Raw genomic sequence first — 22,147 nt, 5'->3', positions numbered from 1 at the left:
TTTTTGATTGACAGGGCTAAGTTCCTGCATAGTCATCTATAATCGAGAAGGAGAGAGGGGCTGGTGCAAAGAATGACTTCCCTCGGTGCCCTTAACTGCTAATTTTCATATGAATTAAAAGTACTTTTTATCATATCATTCCTCTGATCTAGTCCTACAAGGTATTGTGCCTGGCTTATCAGTGAATTTACTTAATTCTTTTTATTTAAATTTATGAATATGATGTCATTTCTCCTTCTAAACTAACTGTATTATCTTCTTGGAAGGTGTGATCAGGACAGCTTTACCAAACATGGACCGAGAAGTCAAGGAACAATACCAAGTACTTATCCAAGCCAAGGACATGGGAGGGCAACTAGGTGGTTTGGCAGGCACTACCACTGTCAATATAACACTTACTGATGTCAATGATAATCCACCTAGGTTTCCCAAAAGTAAGTGTTTATTACAAACATATTTAGTAAATAGTTTTCTTTTTTATGTATAATGTAGCTTTTTTTTTGTGTTTTAGTAATGTACTTGTATATACGCAGAGGCATCTTTTGGGTCCTGTGGGGATTTTCTCTTGTAGACAGGTTAGCGGACGCAGTATAGAGGCAAGGAACAAGGTTGTAAATCAAACTTCAGTGTTTTATTCACACTCAGCAAAACATAACAGTCTTGGTACTTGTTCATACACAGCAAAACAAAACAATGTTCACCTGGAATTCTAGGTGTCAGTTCACACCAGTTTGAATGCTCAGCCACAGAAAAGTTCACTGGTAGGCTTCCAGGCGGCCTGCATGATTTTTTGCAGTTTTCAGCCTTCAGTACAGAGGACTCCATAGCTTCACTGTTAGATGGAGGTAGATCCACACCACCTGATAGTGCTGACTATGTGGGGAGTAGCCATCCACCCACCGCTTTTGACTACTCCCAGTGAAAGTCATTCCAGCTTTACAGGCATACTAAACTGCTGCAATAATGACACTTGAGAAAAACTGGCTCTTACCTCACTGAGGCCAGGAACCACAGTGACACATACAGACCATCAATGATGGCTTCTTGTTCCTTCCTACATACCCCTCCCTTTGTTCAACTCTGAGGGGATGGACACACATAAACAGTGTACCCGGGTCAGGGCATCCGCATTTCCTTGTAACTGGCCTGCCCTGTGTTCCACCGAAAACTTGAAATTTTGCAAAGACAGAAACCACCGGGTGACCCGGGCATTTCTGTCCTTGGCCTGGTTCATCCATTTGAGAGGGGAGTGGTCGGTCACCAGACAAAACTTTCTCCCCAACAAATAATAGCGGAGAGACTCGAGTGCACCTGGTAGCCAGGCACTCTCTCTCCACTATACTATACCTGGTTTCGGCTGGAGTAAGTTTCTGGCTGAGGAAGACAACGGGATGCTCCTCCTCGTTGACTTCCTGAGACAGTACAGCACTGAGACCTACTTTGGAGGCATCAGTCTGTACTATATACTCCCTTTTGAAGTTGGGTGTCACCAAAACCGGGGACCAACACAGGGCTGACTTCAAAGCAGAGAAAGCCTTTTCCGCCTGCTCATTCTAGTGGACCGCCACTGACTTTCATCTCTTGAAAAGGCCTCTCAATGGTGCGGACACTGTAGCAAAGTGGGGGACAAACCTCATATAGTTTCCCACCATTCCCAGTAGTGACAGGTCGGGGCTAATTCCAAATTGCCTCAATTTAGTTCACCTGAGGTTTAATAACTCTAGGCCCAATTACATACCCCAGGTACTTGGTCTCTTCTAACCCTATTGCCCACTTTTTTGGGTTAGCGGTTAAGCCAGCCTTCCTAAGGGACTCCACTACAGCCTGTACTTTAGGTAGGTGACTTTCCCAGTCAGTACTGTGGCTAACGAAATCGTCCAGGTACGCCAAAGTGTACAGATGATGTGGACGGAGTACAATGTCCATTAGCCTTTGAAACGTGGCAGGAGCGCCATGTAGACCAAAGGGTAATACCTTGTACTGACACAGCCCCTCTGGTGTGATGAAAGCAGTTTTCTCCTTGGCAGCCTCCATCAAGGGTACTTGCCAGTACCCTTTGGTGAGGTCTAAAACAGAAAAATACCGGGCTTGGCATAACTTCTCAATAAGCTCATCCACTTGGGGCATGGGATATGCATCAAACTTGGAAACCCCATTAAGTTTGCGGAAGTCATTACAGAATCGTAATGTAACGGCTTGGGTATTAGGACTTTTTGACAACTCGATGACAACTAGCTGTAACATCAGCTGCACTTCTTCCGAGATGGCTTGTCTCCCCGACTCAGGTACCCGGTATGGTTTCAACCGGATCCTGGCCTGAGGCTTAGTGACAATGTCATGTCGGATGATAGAAGTGCGTCCAGGGAGGACCGAATACACATCTGTGTTCCCGCTGACAAACTCCCTGGCCCCCTAAGTCTATTTAGAGTAAAGGTTATCAGCAATTGTTACTGTGGCAACTGCTTCCCTCGTATCAGACTGTGGGACTGGAAACTCTACCCCCAGAAAACCCATCCGGGGGCTGTTGTCCATATTGATCCCCCTATCTTTCCACGGTTTCAGTAAGTTTACATGGTACACCTGCTTCAGCTTTCTCCGCCTGGAGTACCTCACAATTTTTAAAGAGGCTAAGGAGGGAAATTATCAGCAGAATAATTTTGAGCCAAGGCTCTAACTCGTCCGAATGTCGCGGTACGTCTGCGACAGTACTCCCCCTTCTACAGGTGACCTCTGGGCACCCAGGACCAAACATATCAGGATGCGACCTGTGAAAGGCTTTGACCAAATGACTGCCATTCACGTCAGATGCCGGTACCCACATTCTCTCCTCTGGTCCATAACCCTTTCAGTGAACAAGCCACTGAAGAGCTCTACGGAGAACTGGAGAGTAAATAATCTTGGCAATCTGGAATTCCAAACTGCCATCCACCATGACAGGAGCGGGTGGCAAAGGGGATTACTCCAAAGGTTCAACATATCTCTTCAGCAAAGATTTGTGAAACACATTATGAATTTTAAGAGCCTGAGGAAGTTCTAGACAAAAAGCTACAGGATTAATAATGGCAGATCTTATATGGACCAGCGGTCGTTTCACGGCAAACTTTGCTTGTTCGTGGTTCGCCGAACAGGCAAACATATGGTGATATCCGCTGGCGCCATATTATTTTGCATTGTGCCGAACTTTGACCCAAGACACATCCATCAGGTGGGACAGGACAGCCAATTGAGATGTTTCAGCACATTGACACTCCCCCACCCTAAAAATAAACCCATTTTACATTCAGTCTTTTGCCAGTGTAGGGAGAGGTTGCTGTGTGTAGCAGGGATGGACTGTTAGAGACACCAAATGCAGTGCATTTGTATTGTTCAGCAGTTGTGTGCGGTTCTGGTGCGATACCACAGCTATACAGAGTGACAAACGCTACTGGAAGAACTAATTTCAACTGGTGTGATATACCAGTTTCCCCCCCAAAAAAAACGATTGAGGAAGGGGTGTGATATACCTATGATATAATTTCTATATAGTGCATTTGTATTGTTCAGCAGTTGTGTGCGGTTCTGGTGCGATACCACAGCTATACAGAGAGACAAACGCTATTGGAACAACTAATTGCAACTGTTGTGATATACCAGTTGCCCCCCAAAAAACTGATTAAGGCAGGGGTGTGATATGCCTATAATATAATTTATATATAGTGCATGTGCAGCATTTGTGTGCAGTTCTGCTAAGATACCACAGCTATACAGAGGGACAAACTCTACTGGAAGAACTAACTTCAACTGGTGTGATACACCAGTTGACCCCCAAAAATACTGATTGAGGCAGGGATGTGATATGCCTATAATATAATATATGTATATATATATATATATATATATATATATATAGTGTATTTGTATTGTGCAGCATATAAAAAGTCTGCACACCTCTGTTAAAATGTAATGTTTCTGTGATGTAAAAAAAAAAAAAAAAAAAAAAAGACAAAGAAAAATCACTTCAGAACTTTACTTTTTCCACCTTTAAGGTGACCTATAAACTGTACAACTCAATTGAAAAACAAACTGAAATCTTTTAGGTGGAGGGAAGAAAGCAAAGAAAACTAAAATAATGTGCTTGCATAAGTGTGCACGCCCTCTTATAACTGGGGATGTAGCTGTGTTCAGAATCAAGCAATCACATTCAAAATCATGCTAAATAGGAGTCAGCATACACCTGCCATCATTTAAAGTGCCTCTGATTAACCTCAAATAAAGTTCAGCTGCTCTAGTTGGTCTTTCCTGAAATTTTCTTAGTTGCATCCCCGAGCAAAAGACATCGTCCACAGAGAGCCTCCAAAGCATCAGGGGGATCTCATTGTTAAAGGTATCAGTCAGGAGAAGGATACAAAATAATTTCCAAGGCATTAGATATACCATGGAACACCATGAAGACAGTCATCATCAAGTGGAGAAAATATGGCACAACAGTGACATTACCAAGAACTGGATGTCCCTCCAAAATTTATGAAAAGACGCAAGGAAAACTCATCTGAGAGGCTACTAAGAGGCCTACAGCAACATTAAAGGAGCTGCAGGAATATCTGGCAAGTACTGGCTGTGTGGTACATGTGACAACAAACTCCCGTATTCTTCATATGTCTGGGCTATGGGGTAGAGTGGCAAGACGAAAGCCTTTTCTTACGAAGAAAAACATTCAAGCCAGGTTGCATTTTGCAAAAACACATCTGTATCCCAAAAGCATGTGGGAAAAGGTGTTATGGTCTGATGAAACCAAGATTGAACTTTTTGGCCATAATTCCAAAAGATATGTTTGGTGCAAAAACAACACTGTACATCATCAAAAGAACACCATACCCACAGTGAAGCATGGTGGTGGCAGCATCATGCTTTAGGGATGTTTTTCTTCAGCTGGAACTGGGGCCCTTGTTAAGCTAGATGGAATTATGAACAGTTCCAAACACCAGTCGATATTGGCACACAACCTTCAGGCTTCTGCTAGAGAGCTGAACATGAAGAGGGACTTCATCTTTCAGCATGACAACGACCCAAAGAGAACATCCAAATCAACAAAGGAATGGCTTCACCAGAAGAAGATTAAAGTTTTGGAATGGCCCAGCCAGAGCCCAGACCTGAATCCGATGGAAAATCTGTTGGGTGAATATGAAGAGGGATGTGCACAGGAGATGCCCTCGCAATCTGACAGATTTGGAGTGATTTTGCAAAGAAGAGTGGGCAAATCTTGCCAAGTCAAAATGTGCCATGCTGATAGACTTTTTATATCCACTTTAGATACTCCAAATGCCATAAATAGGTTTGCCAAGCTCTGTGAGAATTTTGTGCCCATCACGGCACTGACCAACTCTAAATAGTACACTTTTTTTTTCCGTATGGGAACTATAAAAAAGTGCAAAAAATTTGTTTTTAGAAATAAAAAAATCACCCTCCTTTTCCCAAAATAATAATAAAAGAACAAAAATAATAAATAAAATACACATCATAGGTGTGCCAATGTGCGAAAATGGCCATAGTATAAAAATATATTCTCCATACGGCAAACGGCAAAACTGAAAAAAAAATACATCCTAATGGCCTATCTGAAGTTTTTGGTAGCTTCATTTTCTACAAAAAGATTAAATAAAAAGTGATCAAATAGTCATACACACCCCACAATAGTATCATTGAAAAGTTCAGATCACCCCGCAAAAAAATGAGCCCCCATATAGCTCCATACACATAATTACAAAACAGTTATAGGGGTCTAAATATTTCTTCCCACTTTTACATTTTTTATCACTATCAAAACGCAAAGAAAACTATACATATAAGGTATCACCGGATTCGTACTGACCTGTAGAAAAGTAACTGGTCAGTTTTATCGTACATCGAACGTCGTAAATAAAAAAAAATTAAACTGTAAAACTGTGGTGGAATTGCATTTTTTTACAATTTCACCCCATTTGGAATTTTTTTTGCCCACTTTCCACTACATCCTATGCAACATTAAATGGTGGCATCGGAAAGTACAACTTGTCCTACAGAAATCAAGCCCTGATAATGCTATGTGAACAGACAAATAAAAAAGTTATGGCTCTGGGAAGGCAGGGAGCTTAAAACGAAAACGCAAAAAAAAAAAATCTTCGGTTCTGAAAGGGTTAAGGCTGCGTTCACACGGGCGAGATTTCCATGCGGGTGCAATGCGTTAGGTGAACGTATTGCACCCGCACTGAATTTGGACCCATTCATTTCTATGGGGCTGTGCACATGAGCTGTGATTTTCACGCATCACTTATGCGTTGCGTGAAAATCGCAGCATGCTCTATATTGTGCGTTTATAACGCAACGCAGGCCCCATAGAAGTGAATGGGGCTGAGTGAAAATCGCAAGCATCCGCAAGCAAGTGCGGATGCGGTGCGATTTTCACTCATGGTTGCTAAGATGACAGTCTATTCACTGTATAAGGGAAAATAATAGCATTCTGAATACAGAATGCTTAGTAGGTGGTCAATTGAGGGTTAAAAAAACTTTTTTCTACATCACAAAACTGGCCCTCCACCCTCCCACCCTTGCCGGGAAAGTGATGAAGGCAGTGGAGAAATGCAATTTGTACAAAAAAATAAAAATTTATGCAAGTCACATTGAAAATGATACGAAAATGTAATTTGCTTATTTTCACACCAGAAGAATGTAAGATAAATTAGGTCCTAAGTTTCCATAAATAGATGGTCTCTTTAAAGGGGTTGTCCAGTGATATAAAACTATATAAACATGGTACTGTTTACATAAAATCAGTTACTTATTAATAATGTGTTTTGGGTTGACACAATCCTTTCATATGACCAATTGCTTCCTTTAGAAGCAACATGTTCGGCTCAGGAAGCTCTTTACTGAAACTGTTAGGACTCTTTCACACGGGCGTCATGTTTTTTGCCCGAATAAGATGCGGGTGCGTTGCGGGAAAATGCGCGATTTTTCCGCGCGAGTGCAAAACATTGTAATGCGCTTTGCACTCGCGTGAGAAAAATTGCGCATGTTTGGTACCCAAACCCGAACTTCTTCACAAAAGTTCGGGCTTGGGATTGATGTTCTGAAGATTGTATTATTTTCCCTTATAACATGGAAAATAATAGCATTCTGAATACAGAATTCATAGTATAATAGTGCTGGAAGGGTAAAAAATAAATAAAAAAGTTAACTCACCTTATCCTCCAGCACTATTATACTATGCATTCTGTATTCAGAATGCTATTATTTTCCCTTGTAACCATGTTATAAGGGAAAATAATACAGTGAATAGACTGCTACCTAGAACCCATGCGTGAAAATCGCACCGCATCCGCACTTGCTTGCGGATGCTTGCGATTTTCATGGAACCCCATTCATTTCTATGCTGCATGCTGCGATTTTCACGCTACGCATAAGTGATGCGTGAAAATCACCGCTCATGTGAACAGCCCCATAGAAATGAATGGGTCAGGATTCAGTGCGGGTGCAATACGTTCAACTCACGCATCGCACCCGCGCGGAATACTCGCCCGTGTGAAAGTGGCCTTAGTGCAGACTTTAGCGGAAATTAGATGCTGCTTTCTAAATCATTGAAATCCAGAATTGTGGCACATGGTGCATGTGGACTTACTGAGTTTGGCATGCTCATTTTAAAGGGGGCATTCAGTGAAGGACAATGTCACAAGACTGCAGATCTGAAAAGTAAAGTTGGAGTCCAAACTTAAAACATATTATTATTAGTAATTTACCAATTTTATGGAAATGTAATCATTTTTGTATAGTTTTATATCATTGAATAGCTCCCTTAGTTCTTAATGATCTAGTTTACATCAAAATGATTAATAACCTGAGGCTCTTTTCTTTAAACTAGAGTATATTTGTCTTTTTTCATTTCATGCATCTCAAAGACCTGCAAATCAAAATTTTCCCATGACAGCTTCTATTTAGACACAATTATCTCCCTTAACCTATAATTATAATAATATCACTTCCTAAATGAATGACTTAATTAGCCAAAAAAGATTTGTGTTATATTTAGGGATGAGCGAACTCGAACTGTATAGTTCGGGTTCGTACCGAATTTTGGGGTGTCCGTGACACGGACCCGAACCCGGACATTTTCGTAAAAGTCCGGGTTCGGGTTCGGTGTTCGTCGCTTTCTTCGCGCTTTTGTGACGCTTTCTTGGCGCTTTTTGAAAGGCTGCAAAGCAGCCAATCAACAAGCGTCATACTACTTGCCCCAAGAGGCCATCACAGCCATGCCTACTATTGGCATGGCTGTGATTGGCCAGAGCACCATGTGACCCAGCCTCTATTTAAGCTGGAGTCACATAGCGCCGCCCGTCACTCTGCTCTGATTAGCGTAGGGAGAGGTTGCGGCTGCGACAGTAGGGCGAGATTAGGCAGATTAACTCCTCCAAAGGACTTGATTAACTGATCGATCTGCAGCTGTGGTCCTCAATTGCTCACTGTTTTTAGGCTGCCCAGACCGTTTGTCAGTCACATTTTTCTGGGGTGATCGGCGGCCATTTTGTGTCTTGTGGTGCGCCAGCACAAGCTGCGACCAAGTGCATTTAACCCTCAATAGTGTGGTTGTTTTTTGGCTAAAGCCTACATCAGGGTGAAGCTGTCACACCAAGTGCATTTAACCAGCAATAGTCTATTTATTTTTTGGCCATATACTACATCAGGGGCAAGCTGCGCCTGTCACCAAGTGCATTTAACCCTCAATGGTGCGTTTGTTTTTTGGCTAAAGCCTACATCAGGGTGAAGCTGTCACACCAAGTGCATTTAACCAGCAATAGTCTGTTTATTTTTTGGCCATATACTACATCAGGGGCAAGCTGCGCCCGTCACCAAGTGCATTTAACCCTCAGTAGTGTGGTTGGTCAAGCTATCACACCAAGTGCATTTAACCAGCAATAGTCTGTTCATTTTTTGGCCATATACTAAATCAGGGGCAAGCTGCGCCCGTCACCAAGTGCATTTAACCAGCAATAGTCTGTTCATTTTTTGGCCATATACTACATCAGGGGCAAGCTGCGCCCGTCACCAAGTGCATTTAACCCTCAGTAGTGTGGTTGGTCAAGCTGTGACACCAAGTGCATTTAACCAGCAATAGTCTGTTCATTTTTTGGCCATATACTACATCAGGGGCAAGCTGCGCCCATCACCAAGTGCATTTAACCAGCAATAGTGTGGTTATTTTTTGGCCATATCCCAGTCTAATTCTGTCACTAAATCCATACCGGTCACCCAGCGCCTAAATACTAGGCCTCAAATTTATATCCCGCTAAATCTCTCGTTACCGCTGTCCTGTTGTGGCTGGGAAAGTTATTTAGTGTCCGTCAAAGCACATTTTTTGTTCTGGGTTGAAATACAATTCCCAATTTAGCAATTTAAAAATTTAGTGGTTTCTGCTGTATCAGAGCTATTTGAAATCTATCCCTAAAAGGGTATATAATATTCAAGGTGCACATAGGGTCATTCAGAATAACTTCACACACCCGCTACTGTGCATTTCCAAGTCTAATTCTGGCACTAAACCCATACCTGTCACCCAGCGCCTAAATACTAGGCCTCAAATTCATATCCAGCTAAATCTGTCGTTAGTGCTGTAGCTGGGCGAGTTATTTAGTGTCCGTTCAAGCACATTTCTTGTTCTGGGTTGAAATACAATTCCCAATTTAGCAATTTCATAATTTAGTGGTTTCTGCTATATCAGAGCTATTTGAAATCTATCCCTAAAAGGGTAGATCATATTGAAGGTGCACATAGGGACATTCAGAATAACTTCACACACCCGCTACTGTGCATTTCCAAGTCTAATTCTGTCACTAAACCCATACCTGTCACCCAGCGCCTAAATACTAGGCCTCAAATTTATATCCAGCTAAATCTGTCCTTAGTGCTGTAGCTGGGCGAGTTATTTAGTGTCCGTTCAAGCACATTTCTTGTTCTGGGTTGAAATACAATTCCCAATTTAGCAATTTCATAATTTAGTGGTTTCTGCTATATCAGAGCTATTTGAAATCTATCCCTAAAAGGGTATATAATATTCAAGGTGCACATTGGGTCATTCAGAATAACTTCACACACACCCGCTACTGTGTATTTCTAAGTCTAATTCTGTCACTAAACCCATACCTGTCACCCAGCGCCTAAATACTAGGCCTCAAATTTATATCCTGCTAAATCTCTCGTTAACGCTGTCCTGTTGTGGCTGGGAAAGTTATTTAGTGTCCGTCAAAGCACATTTTTTGTTCTGGGTTGAAATACAATTCCCAATTTAGCAATTTCATAATTTAGTGGTTTCTGCTATATCAGAGCTATTTGAAATCTATCCCTAAAAGGGTATATAATATTCAAGGTGCACATTGGGTCATTCAGAATAACTTCACACACACCCGCTACTGTGTATTTCTAAGTCTAATTCTGTCACTAAACCCATACCTGTCACCCAGCGCCTAAATACTAGGCCTCAAATTTATATCCTGCTAAATCTCTCGTTAACGCTGTCCTGTTGTGGCTGGGAAAGTTATTTAGTGTCCGTCAAAGCACATTTTTTGTTCTGGGTTGAAATACAATTCCCAATTTAGCAATTTCATAATTTAGTGGTTTCTGCTATATCAGAGCTATTTGAAATCTATCCCTAAAAGGGTATATAATATTCAAGGTGCACATTGGGTCATTCAGAATAACTTCACACACACCCGCTACTGTGTATTTCTAAGTCTAATTCTGTCACTAAACCCATACCTGTCACCCAGCGCCTAAATACTAGGCCTCAAATTTATATCCTGCTAAATCTCTCGTTAACGCTGTCCTGTTGTGGCTGGGAAAGTTATTTAGTGTCCGTCAAAGCACATTTTTTGTTCTGGGTTGAAATACAATTCCCAATTTAGCAATTTCATAATTTAGTGGTTTCTGCTATATCAGAGCTATTTGAAATCTATCCCTAAAAGGGTAGATCATATTGAAGGTGCACATAGGGACATTCAGAATAACTTCACACACCCGCTACTGTGCATTTCCAAGTCTAATTCTGTCACTAAACCCATACCTGTCACCCAGCGCCTAAATACTAGGCCTCAAATTTATATCCAGCTAAATCTGTCCTTAGTGCTGTAGCTGGGCGAGTTATTTAGTGTCCGTTCAAGCACATTTCTTGTTCTGGGTTGAAATACAATTCCCAATTTAGCAATTTCATAATTTAGTGGTTTCTGCTATATCAGAGCTATTTGAAATCTATCCCTAAAAGGGTATATAATATTCAAGGTGCACATTGGGTCATTCAGAATAACTTCACACACACCCGCTACTGTGTATTTCTAAGTCTAATTCTGTCACTAAACCCATACCTGTCACCCAGCGCCTAAATACTAGGCCTCAAATTTATATCCTGCTAAATCTCTCGTTAACGCTGTCCTGTTGTGGCTGGGAAAGTTATTTAGTGTCCGTCAAAGCACATTTTTTGTTCTGGGTTGAAATACAATTCCCAATTTAGCAATTTCATAATTTAGTGGTTTCTGCTATATCAGAGCTATTTGAAATCTATCCCTAAAAGGGTATATAATATTCAAGGTGCACATTGGGTCATTCAGAATAACTTCACACACACCCGCTACTGTGTATTTCTAAGTCTAATTCTGTCACTAAACCCATACCTGTCACCCAGCGCCTAAATACTAGGCCTCAAATTTATATCCTGCTAAATCTCTCGTTAACGCTGTCCTGTTGTGGCTGGGAAAGTTATTTAGTGTCCGTCAAAGCACATTTTTTGTTCTGGGTTGAAATACAATTCCCAATTTAGCAATTTCATAATTTAGTGGTTTCTGCTATATCAGAGCTATTTGAAATCTATCCCTAAAAGGGTATATAATATTCAAGGTGCACATTGGGTCATTCAGAATAACTTCACACACACCCGCTACTGTGTATTTCTAAGTCTAATTCTGTCACTAAATCCATACCGGTCACCCAGCGCCTAAATACTAGGCCTCAAATTTATATCCCGCTGAATTTGAATACAATACATTGGGCCAAATAATATATTTGTTGTTGTGGTGAACCATAACAATGAGAAAAACATCTAGTAAGGGACGCGGACGTGGACATGGTCGTGGTGGTGTTAGTGGACCCTCTGGTGCTGGGAGAGGACGTGGCCGTTCTGCCACATCCACACGTCCTAGTGTACCAACTACCTCAGGTCCCAGTAGCCGCCAGAATTTACAGCGATATATGGTGGGGCCCAATGCCGTTCTAAGGATGGTAAGGCCTGAGCAGGTACAGGCATTAGTCAATTGGGTGGCCGACAGTGGATCCAGCACGTTCACATTATCTCCCACCCAGTCTTCTGCAGAAAGCGCACAGATGGCGCCTGAAAACCAACCCCATCAGTCTGTCACATCACCCCCATGCATACCAGGGAAACTGTCTCAGCCTCAAGTTATGCAGCAGTCTCTTATGCTGTTTGAAGACTCCGCTGGCAGGGTTTCCCAAGGGCATCCACCTAGCCCTTCCCCAGCGGTGAAAGACATAGAATGCACTGACGCACAACCACTTATGTTTCCTGATGATGAGGACATGGGAATACCACCTCAGCATGTCTCTGATGATGACGAAACACAGGTGCCAACTGCTGCGTCTTTCTGCAGTGTGCAGACTGAACAGGAGGTCAGGGATCAAGACTGGGTGGAAGACGATGCAGGGGACGATGAGGTCCTAGACCCCACATGGAATGAAGGTCGTGCCACTGACTTTCACAGTTCGGAGGAAGAGGCAGTGGTGAGACCGAGCCAACAGCGTAGCAAAAGAGGGAGCAGTGGGCAAAAGCAGAACACCCGCCGCCAAGAGACTCCGCCTGCTACTGACCGCCGCCATCTGGGACCGAGCACCCCAAAGGCAGCTTCAAGGAGTTCCCTGGCATGGCACTTCTTCAAACAATGTGCTGACGACAAGACCCGAGTGGTTTGCACGCTGTGCCATCAGAGCCTGAAGCGAGGCATTAACGTTCTGAACCTGAGCACAACCTGCATGACCAGGCACCTGCATGCAAAGCATGAACTGCAGTGGAGTAAACACCTTAAAACCAAGGAAGTCACTCAGGCTCCCCCTGCTACCTCTTCTGCTGCTGCCGCCTCGGCCTATTCTGCTGCTGCCGCCTCGGCCTCTTCCTCCGCCTCTGGAGGAACGTTGGCACCTGCCGCCCAGCAAACGGGGGATGTACCACCAACACCACCACCACCACCTCCGTCACCAAGCGTCTCAACCATGTCACACGCCAGCGTTCAGCTCTCCATCTCACAAACATTTGATAGAAAGCGTAAATTCCCACCTAGCCACCCTCGATCCCTGGCCCTGAATGCCAGCATTTCTAAACTACTGGCCTATGAAATGCTGTCATTTAGGCTGGTGGACACAGACAGCTTCAAACAGCTCATGTCGCTTGCTGTCCCACAGTATGTTGTTCCCAGCCGGCACTACTTCTCCAAGAGAGCCGTGCCTTCCCTGCACAACCAAGTATCCGATAAAATCAAGTGTGCACTGCGCAACGCCATCTGTAGCAAGGTCCACCTAACCACAGATACGTGGACCAGTAAGCACGGCCAGGGACGCTATATCTCCCTAACTGCACACTGGGTAAATGTAGTGGCAGCTGGGCCCCAGGCGGAGAGCTGTTTGGCGCACGTCCTTCCGCCGCCAAGGATCGCAGGGCAACATTCTTTGCCTCCTGTTGCCACCTCCTCCTTCTCGGCTTCCTCCTCCTCTTCTTCCACCTGCTCATCCAGTCAGCCACACACCTTCACCACCAACTTCAGCACAGCCCGGGGTAAACGTCAGCAGGCCATTCTGAAACTCATATGTTTGGGGGACAGGCCCCACACCGCACAGGAGTTGTGGCGGGGTATTGAACAACAGACCGACGAGTGGTTGCTGCCGGTGAGCCTCAAGCCCGGCCTGGTGGTGTGTGATAATGGGCGAAATCTCGTTGCAGCTCTGGGACTAGCCAATTTGACGCACATCCCTTGCTTGGCGCATGTGCTGAATTTGGTGGTGCAGAAGTTCATTCACAACTACCCCGACATGTCAGAGCTGCTGCATAAAGTGCGGGCCGTCTGTTCGCGCTTCCGGCGTTCACATCCTGCTGCTGCTCGCCTGTCTGCGCTACAGCGTAACTTCGGCCTTCCCGCTCACCGCCTCATATGCGACGTGCCCACCAGGTGGAACTCCACCTTGCACATGCTGGACAGACTGTGCGAGCAGCAGCAGGCCATAGTGGAGTTTCAGCTGCAGCACGCACGGGTCAGTCGCACTACAGAACAGCACCACTTCACCACCAATGACTGGGCCTCCATGCGAGACCTGTGTGCCCTGTTGCGCTGTTTCGAGTACTCCACCAACATGGCCAGTGGCGATGACACCGTTATCAGCGTTACAATACCACTTCTATGTCTCCTTGAGAAAACACTTAGGGCGATGATGGAAGAGGAGGTGGCCCAGGAGGAGGAGGAGGAGGAGGAGGAAGAGGGGTCATTTTTAGCACTTTCAGGCCAGTCTCTTCGAAGTGACTCAGAGGGAGGTTTTTGGCAACAGCAGAGGCCAGGTACAAATGTGGCCAGCCAGGGCCCACTACTGGAGGACGAGGAGGACGAGGATGAGGAGGAGGTGGAGGAGGATGAGGATGAAGCATGGTCACAGCGGGGTGGCACCCAACGCAGCTCGGGTCCATCACTGGTGCGTGGCTGGGGGGAAAGGCAGGACGATGACGATACGCCTCCCACAGAGGACAGCTTGTCCTTACCCCTGGGCAGCCTGGCACACATGAGCGACTACATGCTGCAGTGCCTGCGCAACGACAGCAGAGTTGCCCACATTTTAACCTGTGCGGACTACTGGGTTGCCACCCTGCTGGATCCACGCTACAAAGACAATGTGCCCACCTTACTTCCTGCACTGGAGCGTGATAGGAAGATGCGCGAGTACAAGCGCACGTTGGTAGACGCGCTACTGAGAGCATTCCCAAATGTCACAGGGGAACAAGTGGAAGCCCAAGGCCAAGGCAGAGGAGGAGCAAGAGGTCGCCAAGGCAGCTGTGTCACGGCCAGCTCCTCTGAGGGCAGGGTTAGCATGGCAGAGATGTGGAAAACTTTTGTCAACACGCCACAGCTAACTGCACCACCACCTGATACGCAACGTGTTAGCAGGAGGCAACATTTCACTAACATGGTGGAACAGTACGTGTGCACACCCCTCCACGTACTGACTGATGGTTCGGCCCCATTCAACTTCTGGGTCTCTAAATTGTCCACGTGGCCAGAGCTAGCCTTTTATGCCTTGGAGGTGCTGGCCTGCCCGGCAGCCAGCGTTTTGTCTGAACGTGTATTCAGCACGGCAGGGGGCGTCATTACAGACAAACGCAGCCGCCTGTCTACAGCCAATGTGGACAAGCTGACGTTCATAAAAATGAACCAGGCATGGATCCCACAGGACCTGTCCGTCCCTTGTCCAGATTAGACATTAACTACCTCCCCATAACCATATATTATTGGACTCCAGGGCACTTCCTCATTCAATCCTATTTTTATTTTCATTTTACCATTATATTGCGAGGCTACCCAAAGTTGAATGAACCTCTCCTCTGCCTGTGTGCTAGGCCTAAATATATGCCAATGGACTGTTGCAGTGGTGGCTGACATGAAGCCTGATTCTCTGCTATGACATGCAGACTAATTCTCTGCTGACATGAAGCCAGATTGTCTGTTACGGGACCTCTCTCCTCTGCCTGGGTGCTGGGCCTAAATTTATGACAATGGACTGTTGCAGTGGTGGCTGACGTGAAGCCTGATTCTCTGCTATGACATGCAGACTGATTCTCTGCTGACATGAAGCCAGATTGTCTGTTACGGGACCTCTCTGCTCTGCCTGTGTGCTAGGCCTAAATATATGCCAATGGACTGTTGCAGTGGTGGGTGACGTGAAGCCTCATTCTCTGCTATGACATGCAGACTGATTCTCTGCTGACATGAAGCCAGATCGTCTGTTACGGGACCTCTCTGCTCTGCCTGTGTGCTAGGCCTAAATATATGCCAATGGACTGTTGCAGTGGTGGGTGACGTGAAGCCTCATTCTCTGCTATGACATGCAGACTGATTCTCTGCTGTCATGAAGCCAGATTGTCTGTTACGGGACCTCTCTGCTCTGCCTGTGTGCTAGGCCTAAATATATGCCAATGGACTGTTGCAGTGGTGGGTGACGTGAAGCCTCATTCTCTGCTATGACATGCAGACTGATTCTCTGCTGACATGAAGCCAGATTGTCTGTTACGGGACCTCTCTCCTCTGCCTGTGTGCTAGGCCTAAATATATGCCAATGGACTGTTGCAGTGGTGGCTGACGTGAAGCCTCATTCTCTGCTATGACATGCAGACTGATTCTCTGCTGACATGAAGCCAGATCGTCTGTTACGGGACCTCTCTGCTCTGCCTGTGTGCTAGGCCTAAATATATGCCAATGGACTGTTGCAGTGGTGGGTGACGTGAAGCCTCATTCTCTGCTATGACATGCAGACTGATTCTCTGCTGTCATGAAGCCAGATTGTCTGTTACGGGACCTCTCTGCTCTGCCTGTGTGCTAGGCCTAAATATATGCCAATGGACTGTTGCAGTGGTGGCTGACGTGAAGCCTCATTCTCTGCTATGACATGCAGACTGATTCTCTGCTGACATGAAGCCAGATCGTCTGTTACGGGACCTCTCTGCTCTGCCTGTGTGCTAGGCCTAAATATATGCCAATGGACTGTTGCAGTGGTGGGTGACGTGAAGCCTCATTCTCTGCTATGACATGCAGACTGATTCTCTGCTGTCATGAAGCCAGATTGTCTGTTACGGGACCTCTCTGCTCTGCCTGTGTGCTAGGCCTAAATATATGCCAATGGACTGTTGCAGTGGTGGGTGACGTGAAGCCTCATTCTCTGCTATGACATGCAGACTGATTCTCTGCTGACATGAAGCCAGATTGTCTGTTACGGGACCTCTCTCCTCTGCCTGTGTGCTAGGCCTAAATATATGCCAATGGACTGTTGCAGTGGTGGCTGACGTGAAGCCTCATTCTCTGCTATGACATGCAGACTAATTCTCTGCTGACATGAAGCCAGATTGTCTGTTACGGGACCTCTCTCCTCTGCCTGGGTGCTGGGCCTAAATTTATGACAATGGACTGTTGCAGTGGTGGCTGACGTGAAGCCTGATTCTCTGCTATGACATGCAGACTGATTCTCTGCTGACATGAAGCCAGATCCTCTGTTACGGGACCTCTCTCCTCTGCCTGGGTGCTGGGCCTAAATTTATGACAATGGACTGTTGCAGTGGTGGCTGACGTGAAGCCTGATTCTCTGCTATGACATGCAGACTGATTCTCTGCTGACATGAAGCCAGATCCTCTGTTACGGGACCTCTCTCCTCTGCCTGGGTGCTGGGCCTAAATTTATGACAATGGACTGTTGCAGTGGTGGCTGACGTGAAGCCTGATTCTCTGCTATGACATGCAGACTGATTCTCTGCTGTCATGAAGCCAGATTGTCTGTTACGGGACCTCTCTGCTCTGCCTGTGTGCTAGGCCTAAATATATGCCAATGGACTGTTGCAGTGGTGGGTGACGTGAAGCCTCATTCTCTGCTATGACATGCAGACTGATTCTCTGCTGACATGAAGCCAGATTCTCTGTTACGGGACCTCTCTCCTCTGCCTGTGTGTGTGCTGGGCCTAAATATATGCCAATGGACTGTTGCAGTGGTGGCTGACGTGAAGCCTCATTCTCTGCTATGACATGCAGACTGATTCTCTGCTGACATGAAGCCAGATTCTCTGTTACGGGACCTCTCTCCTCTGCCTGTGTGTGTGCTGGGCCTAAATATATGCCAATGGACTGTTTCAGTGGTGGCTGACGTGAAGCCTCATTCTCTGCTATGACATGCAGACTAATTCTCTGCTGACATGAAGACAGATTCTCTGTTACGGGACCTCCCTCCTCTGCCTGGGTGCTGGGCCTAAATATATGCCAATGGACTGTTGCAGTGGTGGCTGACGTGAAGCCTCATTCTCTGCTATGACATGCAGACTAATTCTCTGCTGACATGAAGACAGATTCTCTGTTACGGGACCTCTCTCCTCTGCCTGGGTGCCGGGGCCTAAATATCTGAGAATGGACTGTTCCAGTGGTGGGTGACGGGAAGCCAGATTCTCTGCTATGGAACCTCTCTCCAATTGATTTTGGTTAATTTTTATTTATTTAATTTTTATTTTAATTCATTTCCCTATCCACATTTGTTTGCAGGGGATTTACCTACATGTTGCTGCCTTTTGCAGCCCTCTAGCTCTTTCCTGGGCTGTTTTACAGCCTTTTTAGTGCCGAAAAGTTCGGGTCCTCATTGACTTCAATGGGGTTCGGGTTCGGGACGAAGTTCGGATCGGGTTCGGATCCCGAACCCGAACATTTCCGGGATGTTCGGCCGAACTTCTCGAACCCGAACATCCAGGTGTTCGCTCAACTCTAGTTATATTTAGCTCTCGATTTGCATATTATATTTGTAATCTTTTATGCTCTTCCTGATTGGCTGCATTGATGATATGCAGTACAAGTCCTACTTTAGGGCCCTTTCATACTGGGTGAGGATCAAGCTATTGAAAACTATATAACCATGTACTGATAGACATCATTAGTAAATTTACGTTGGCAGCTGGGCCTATGCAGCGGGTACCATGGCAGCTGGGTGTCTGCTGTTTTAAAGAGCAGACGTCTGGCACTAACTTTTAAACCTTCAGATGTTGTGGTCATTTGGGTATTCTCCAGTCCCCCTAGTGGAGATCGAGGGAGCGAAAGCATGTATGCAGCAGTCCCTCTCCTCCTGTGTGATGGTACCACAGATGGTACACAACATTGAGGTGGGAAAATCTTGTTCAAAGAAATAAAATTGAACTATCCATAACAGGGATGACCATAAACCCACATTAATCTCTTCATAAGATACTTAATAAGAACCTAGTGGTATTTTGGTTTAAAATTATTAGAGTTAAGATCAGATGGCTAAATATTGTGGATGGATCAAACATGGCTGCTGGATTATTGGAGAAGCACTGTCCCTAGCACATGAGCACATGCCACATCTCTCCCTACACTCAGCTCACAGTAAAAATCGTGAAGACCATGCAAAATCAGAGTTTTATTGGCCTGTGACATCATAGGGGATGGGTTCCGGCAGATTGATTAGCTGACTGCACGGCATTATGGGTCATATTGAGTTCCCGGGCTTTCTATTTTAAATTTGTAACAGTTCCAGCCACCATTTTAGGAAAAATTGATTTGTTCCCACGAAGCGCAAGGAAATTCAGCTTTGTGTTGATTCAAATTTTTCCTAAATTTAGACAGAATTCTACTTCAGATGCTTCCATTCGCTCAACACTACAAATGAGCCACAGTTTCTTTGTTAACCTTGAAAGGGACAATGTGAACCTTGCCTTATTGTGAACTAAGTAATTCTTTCCCTATGTATCAGTCCATTAAGCTAAAATAAAATTATTCTGAATACATCTAGTAGCAATTTTAGTAACAACGACAATATTAATAATAATCATCCACATCATTAAAATACTGTATATATCACTACCCCCTAAATCAGTGTTTTGCTTGGCTAGTGACAGACCAAACTCAATTCCCTTAGAATACCACTTAGATATGAAGTATCAAAATGTTTAACCAAGGTCACACTATATGATGTATGAGGATGTAAGATGCTCAAGGTTAACATATTCCTGGTGGGTTGTCTGCCTTGAATATGTAAAAAGCTAACACTGTTTTCATCAAGAATATACACTGCAAGTCAATAAGCTAGTATATAGTATACTTACAGTGTAATAATACATTTCAATATGCTTTACCTTTTGTGCAGTAAGATATTAAATGCAAATATGGTTAATAAAATCATCCATTATATATTAGAAAAGTCCATTGTCCAAACATTTTATAGTTTATTGAAGGTGAAATTTATATATATATATATATATATATATATATATATATATATATATATATTATGTGATGTACAGTAGTAGCATAGAAAAACGATATCTAAATAAATGTAGACTTCAAATAAATTGCCGACAAATCACTACAAGACAGAACAAGCAGTGAAGATCAAAGACTCAGACACTTCTTGTGGTTAAACCCTAAAAGCAATGGAAGAAACCAAAGTAGCAAAGAACTCTGACGTGTGCTGCAGCCTCTTTGTTCTAGAGATTGTTGGGGTCTCAGTGTCTGGCCTACATTAAACTATTTTCAGAAAGGTCAATGAGACATTCCCAAAAAGAATTTTAGGGCTCTTTCACACCTGCGTTCTTTTCTTCCGGCATAGAGTTCCGTCGTCGGGGCTCTATGCCGGAAGAATCCTGATCAGTTTTATCCTAATGCATTCTGAATGGAGTGAAATCCGTTCAGGATGCATCAGGATGTCTTCAGTTCCGGAACGGAACGTTTTTTGGCCGGAGAAAATACCGCAGCATGCTGCGCTTTTTGCTCCGGCCAAAAATCCTGAAGACTTGCCGGATCCGGAATTAATGCCCATTGAAAGGCATTGATCCGTATCCGGCCTTAAGCTAAACGTCGTTTTGGCGCATTGCCGGATCCGACGTTTTTTCTTTTTCTGAATGGTTACCATGGCTGCCGGGATGCTAAAGTCCTGGCAGCCATGGTAAAGTGTAGTGGGGAGCGGGGGAGCAGCATACTTACCGTCCGTGCGGCTCCTGGGGCGCTCCAGAGTGACGTCAGGGCACCCCAGGTGCATGGATGATGTGATCGCATGACACGTCATCCATGCGCATGGGGCGCTCTGACGTCACTCTGGAGCGCCCCGGGAGCCGTGTGGACTGTAAGTATACCGCTCCCCCGCTCCCCGCTCCTACTATGGCAACCAGGAGTTTAATAGCGTCCTAGGTGCCATAGTAACACTGAAAGAATTTTGAAGACGGATACGTTTTCAAATGCTTTCAGTACACTTGCATTTTTCCGGATCCGGCGTGTAATTCCGGCAAGTGGAGTACACGCCGGAGAACGCAAGTGTGAAAGAGGCCTTAGTCACAAAGATGTACATAAACTTTAACCTACATATGCACAATAATCAATATACAATATATGTTACAATGTACCGTATGTCTTTTTAATTTCTCAAAAAATAGATGTAGAAATCTATAGAGATCTAAGGAAACTATTTTGGTTGTGCAAATCAGATCATTGCTATTTAGTGATGAGTGTCATAGGCAATATTCAAATTTGTGATATTTCACAAATTTTGGGCCGAATATTCACCATAAATTTGCAAATTTGATAATTTGTGATCTCCAGTCATTATTTACTTGATTGCAAAAATTGGCAATGTAATATATTCACGATAAAAAATTGCGATTAGAATATTTGCGGTCAACACTAAGGGGTAGGCAACTTACCTATTTGGTTGCCAGGGATGTTGCTAAGTGCTGATATTTGCGATAAATTTGCAATTAGAATATTCGTGATCAACACTATTCGCAAATACGAATATATAGCACTATATTCTAAATATTTGCAAATTCTCAAAGTGGCGATATTCACAATAAATATTTGCGATTTGAATATTTGCGCTCAACACTATTGCCATTTTATAATGAAACTTTGCTTTGCTCTAATTGTCAAAATACTAACGTTGGGAAACATCCCATTGCTCAGTGTAGATGATGGTGGCGTGTGTGGTCCCCATCTGTCTCTTGGTTTCATTGCTCTGCAATTTGTCAAGGTAGAGTGGTGAACAAAACAGTTAATGAATATCATAAGGTTACCAGAAGGTTATTCCAATATACTGTACACTTTATATTTAACCACTTTGTAGAAACTTTGGATAAAAACAAATGTATGAATGCAGCTAAGAACAGCACTATTTCAAAAATTAAAGTAGTAATAAAGTTGTGATAATTTGGGATTTAGTACAATGTTTAGTATATGTTGGTACATTAAGCCAAGAAATATGCTATCATTTATTTTTATTTATTAATTGCTATTATTTTTAGTGCAGCATCGTATGAGGACAGGCCCAGCATGGTTTTTGCCCAAATAGCAAAGAT

At 44.2% G+C, this 22,147-nt stretch overlaps 1 protein-coding gene across 1 annotated transcript in view; it reads left to right on the top strand.

Moving 5' to 3' along the window:
- Nucleotides 1-270: 270 nt before the first annotated feature.
- Nucleotides 271-22,147, top strand: part of LOC122938867 (cadherin-12-like) — a 159,752-nt gene continuing 137,875 nt past the window's right edge. Inside the window, exon 1 of the mRNA XM_044294716.1 lies at nucleotides 271-434. Coding sequence (XP_044150651.1) covers nucleotides 293-434 — 142 coding nt within the window. The 5' untranslated portion in view covers nucleotides 271-292. The remainder of the gene's footprint in view (nucleotides 435-22,147) is intronic.

Source organism: Bufo gargarizans, chromosome 5 (genome assembly GCF_014858855.1).
Source record: "Bufo gargarizans isolate SCDJY-AF-19 chromosome 5, ASM1485885v1, whole genome shotgun sequence".
Classification (NCBI taxonomy): domain Eukaryota; kingdom Metazoa; phylum Chordata; class Amphibia; order Anura; family Bufonidae; genus Bufo; species Bufo gargarizans.
Note: the sequence above shows the minus strand (reverse complement) of the source record. Positions and strands in the feature narration are given on the sequence as shown.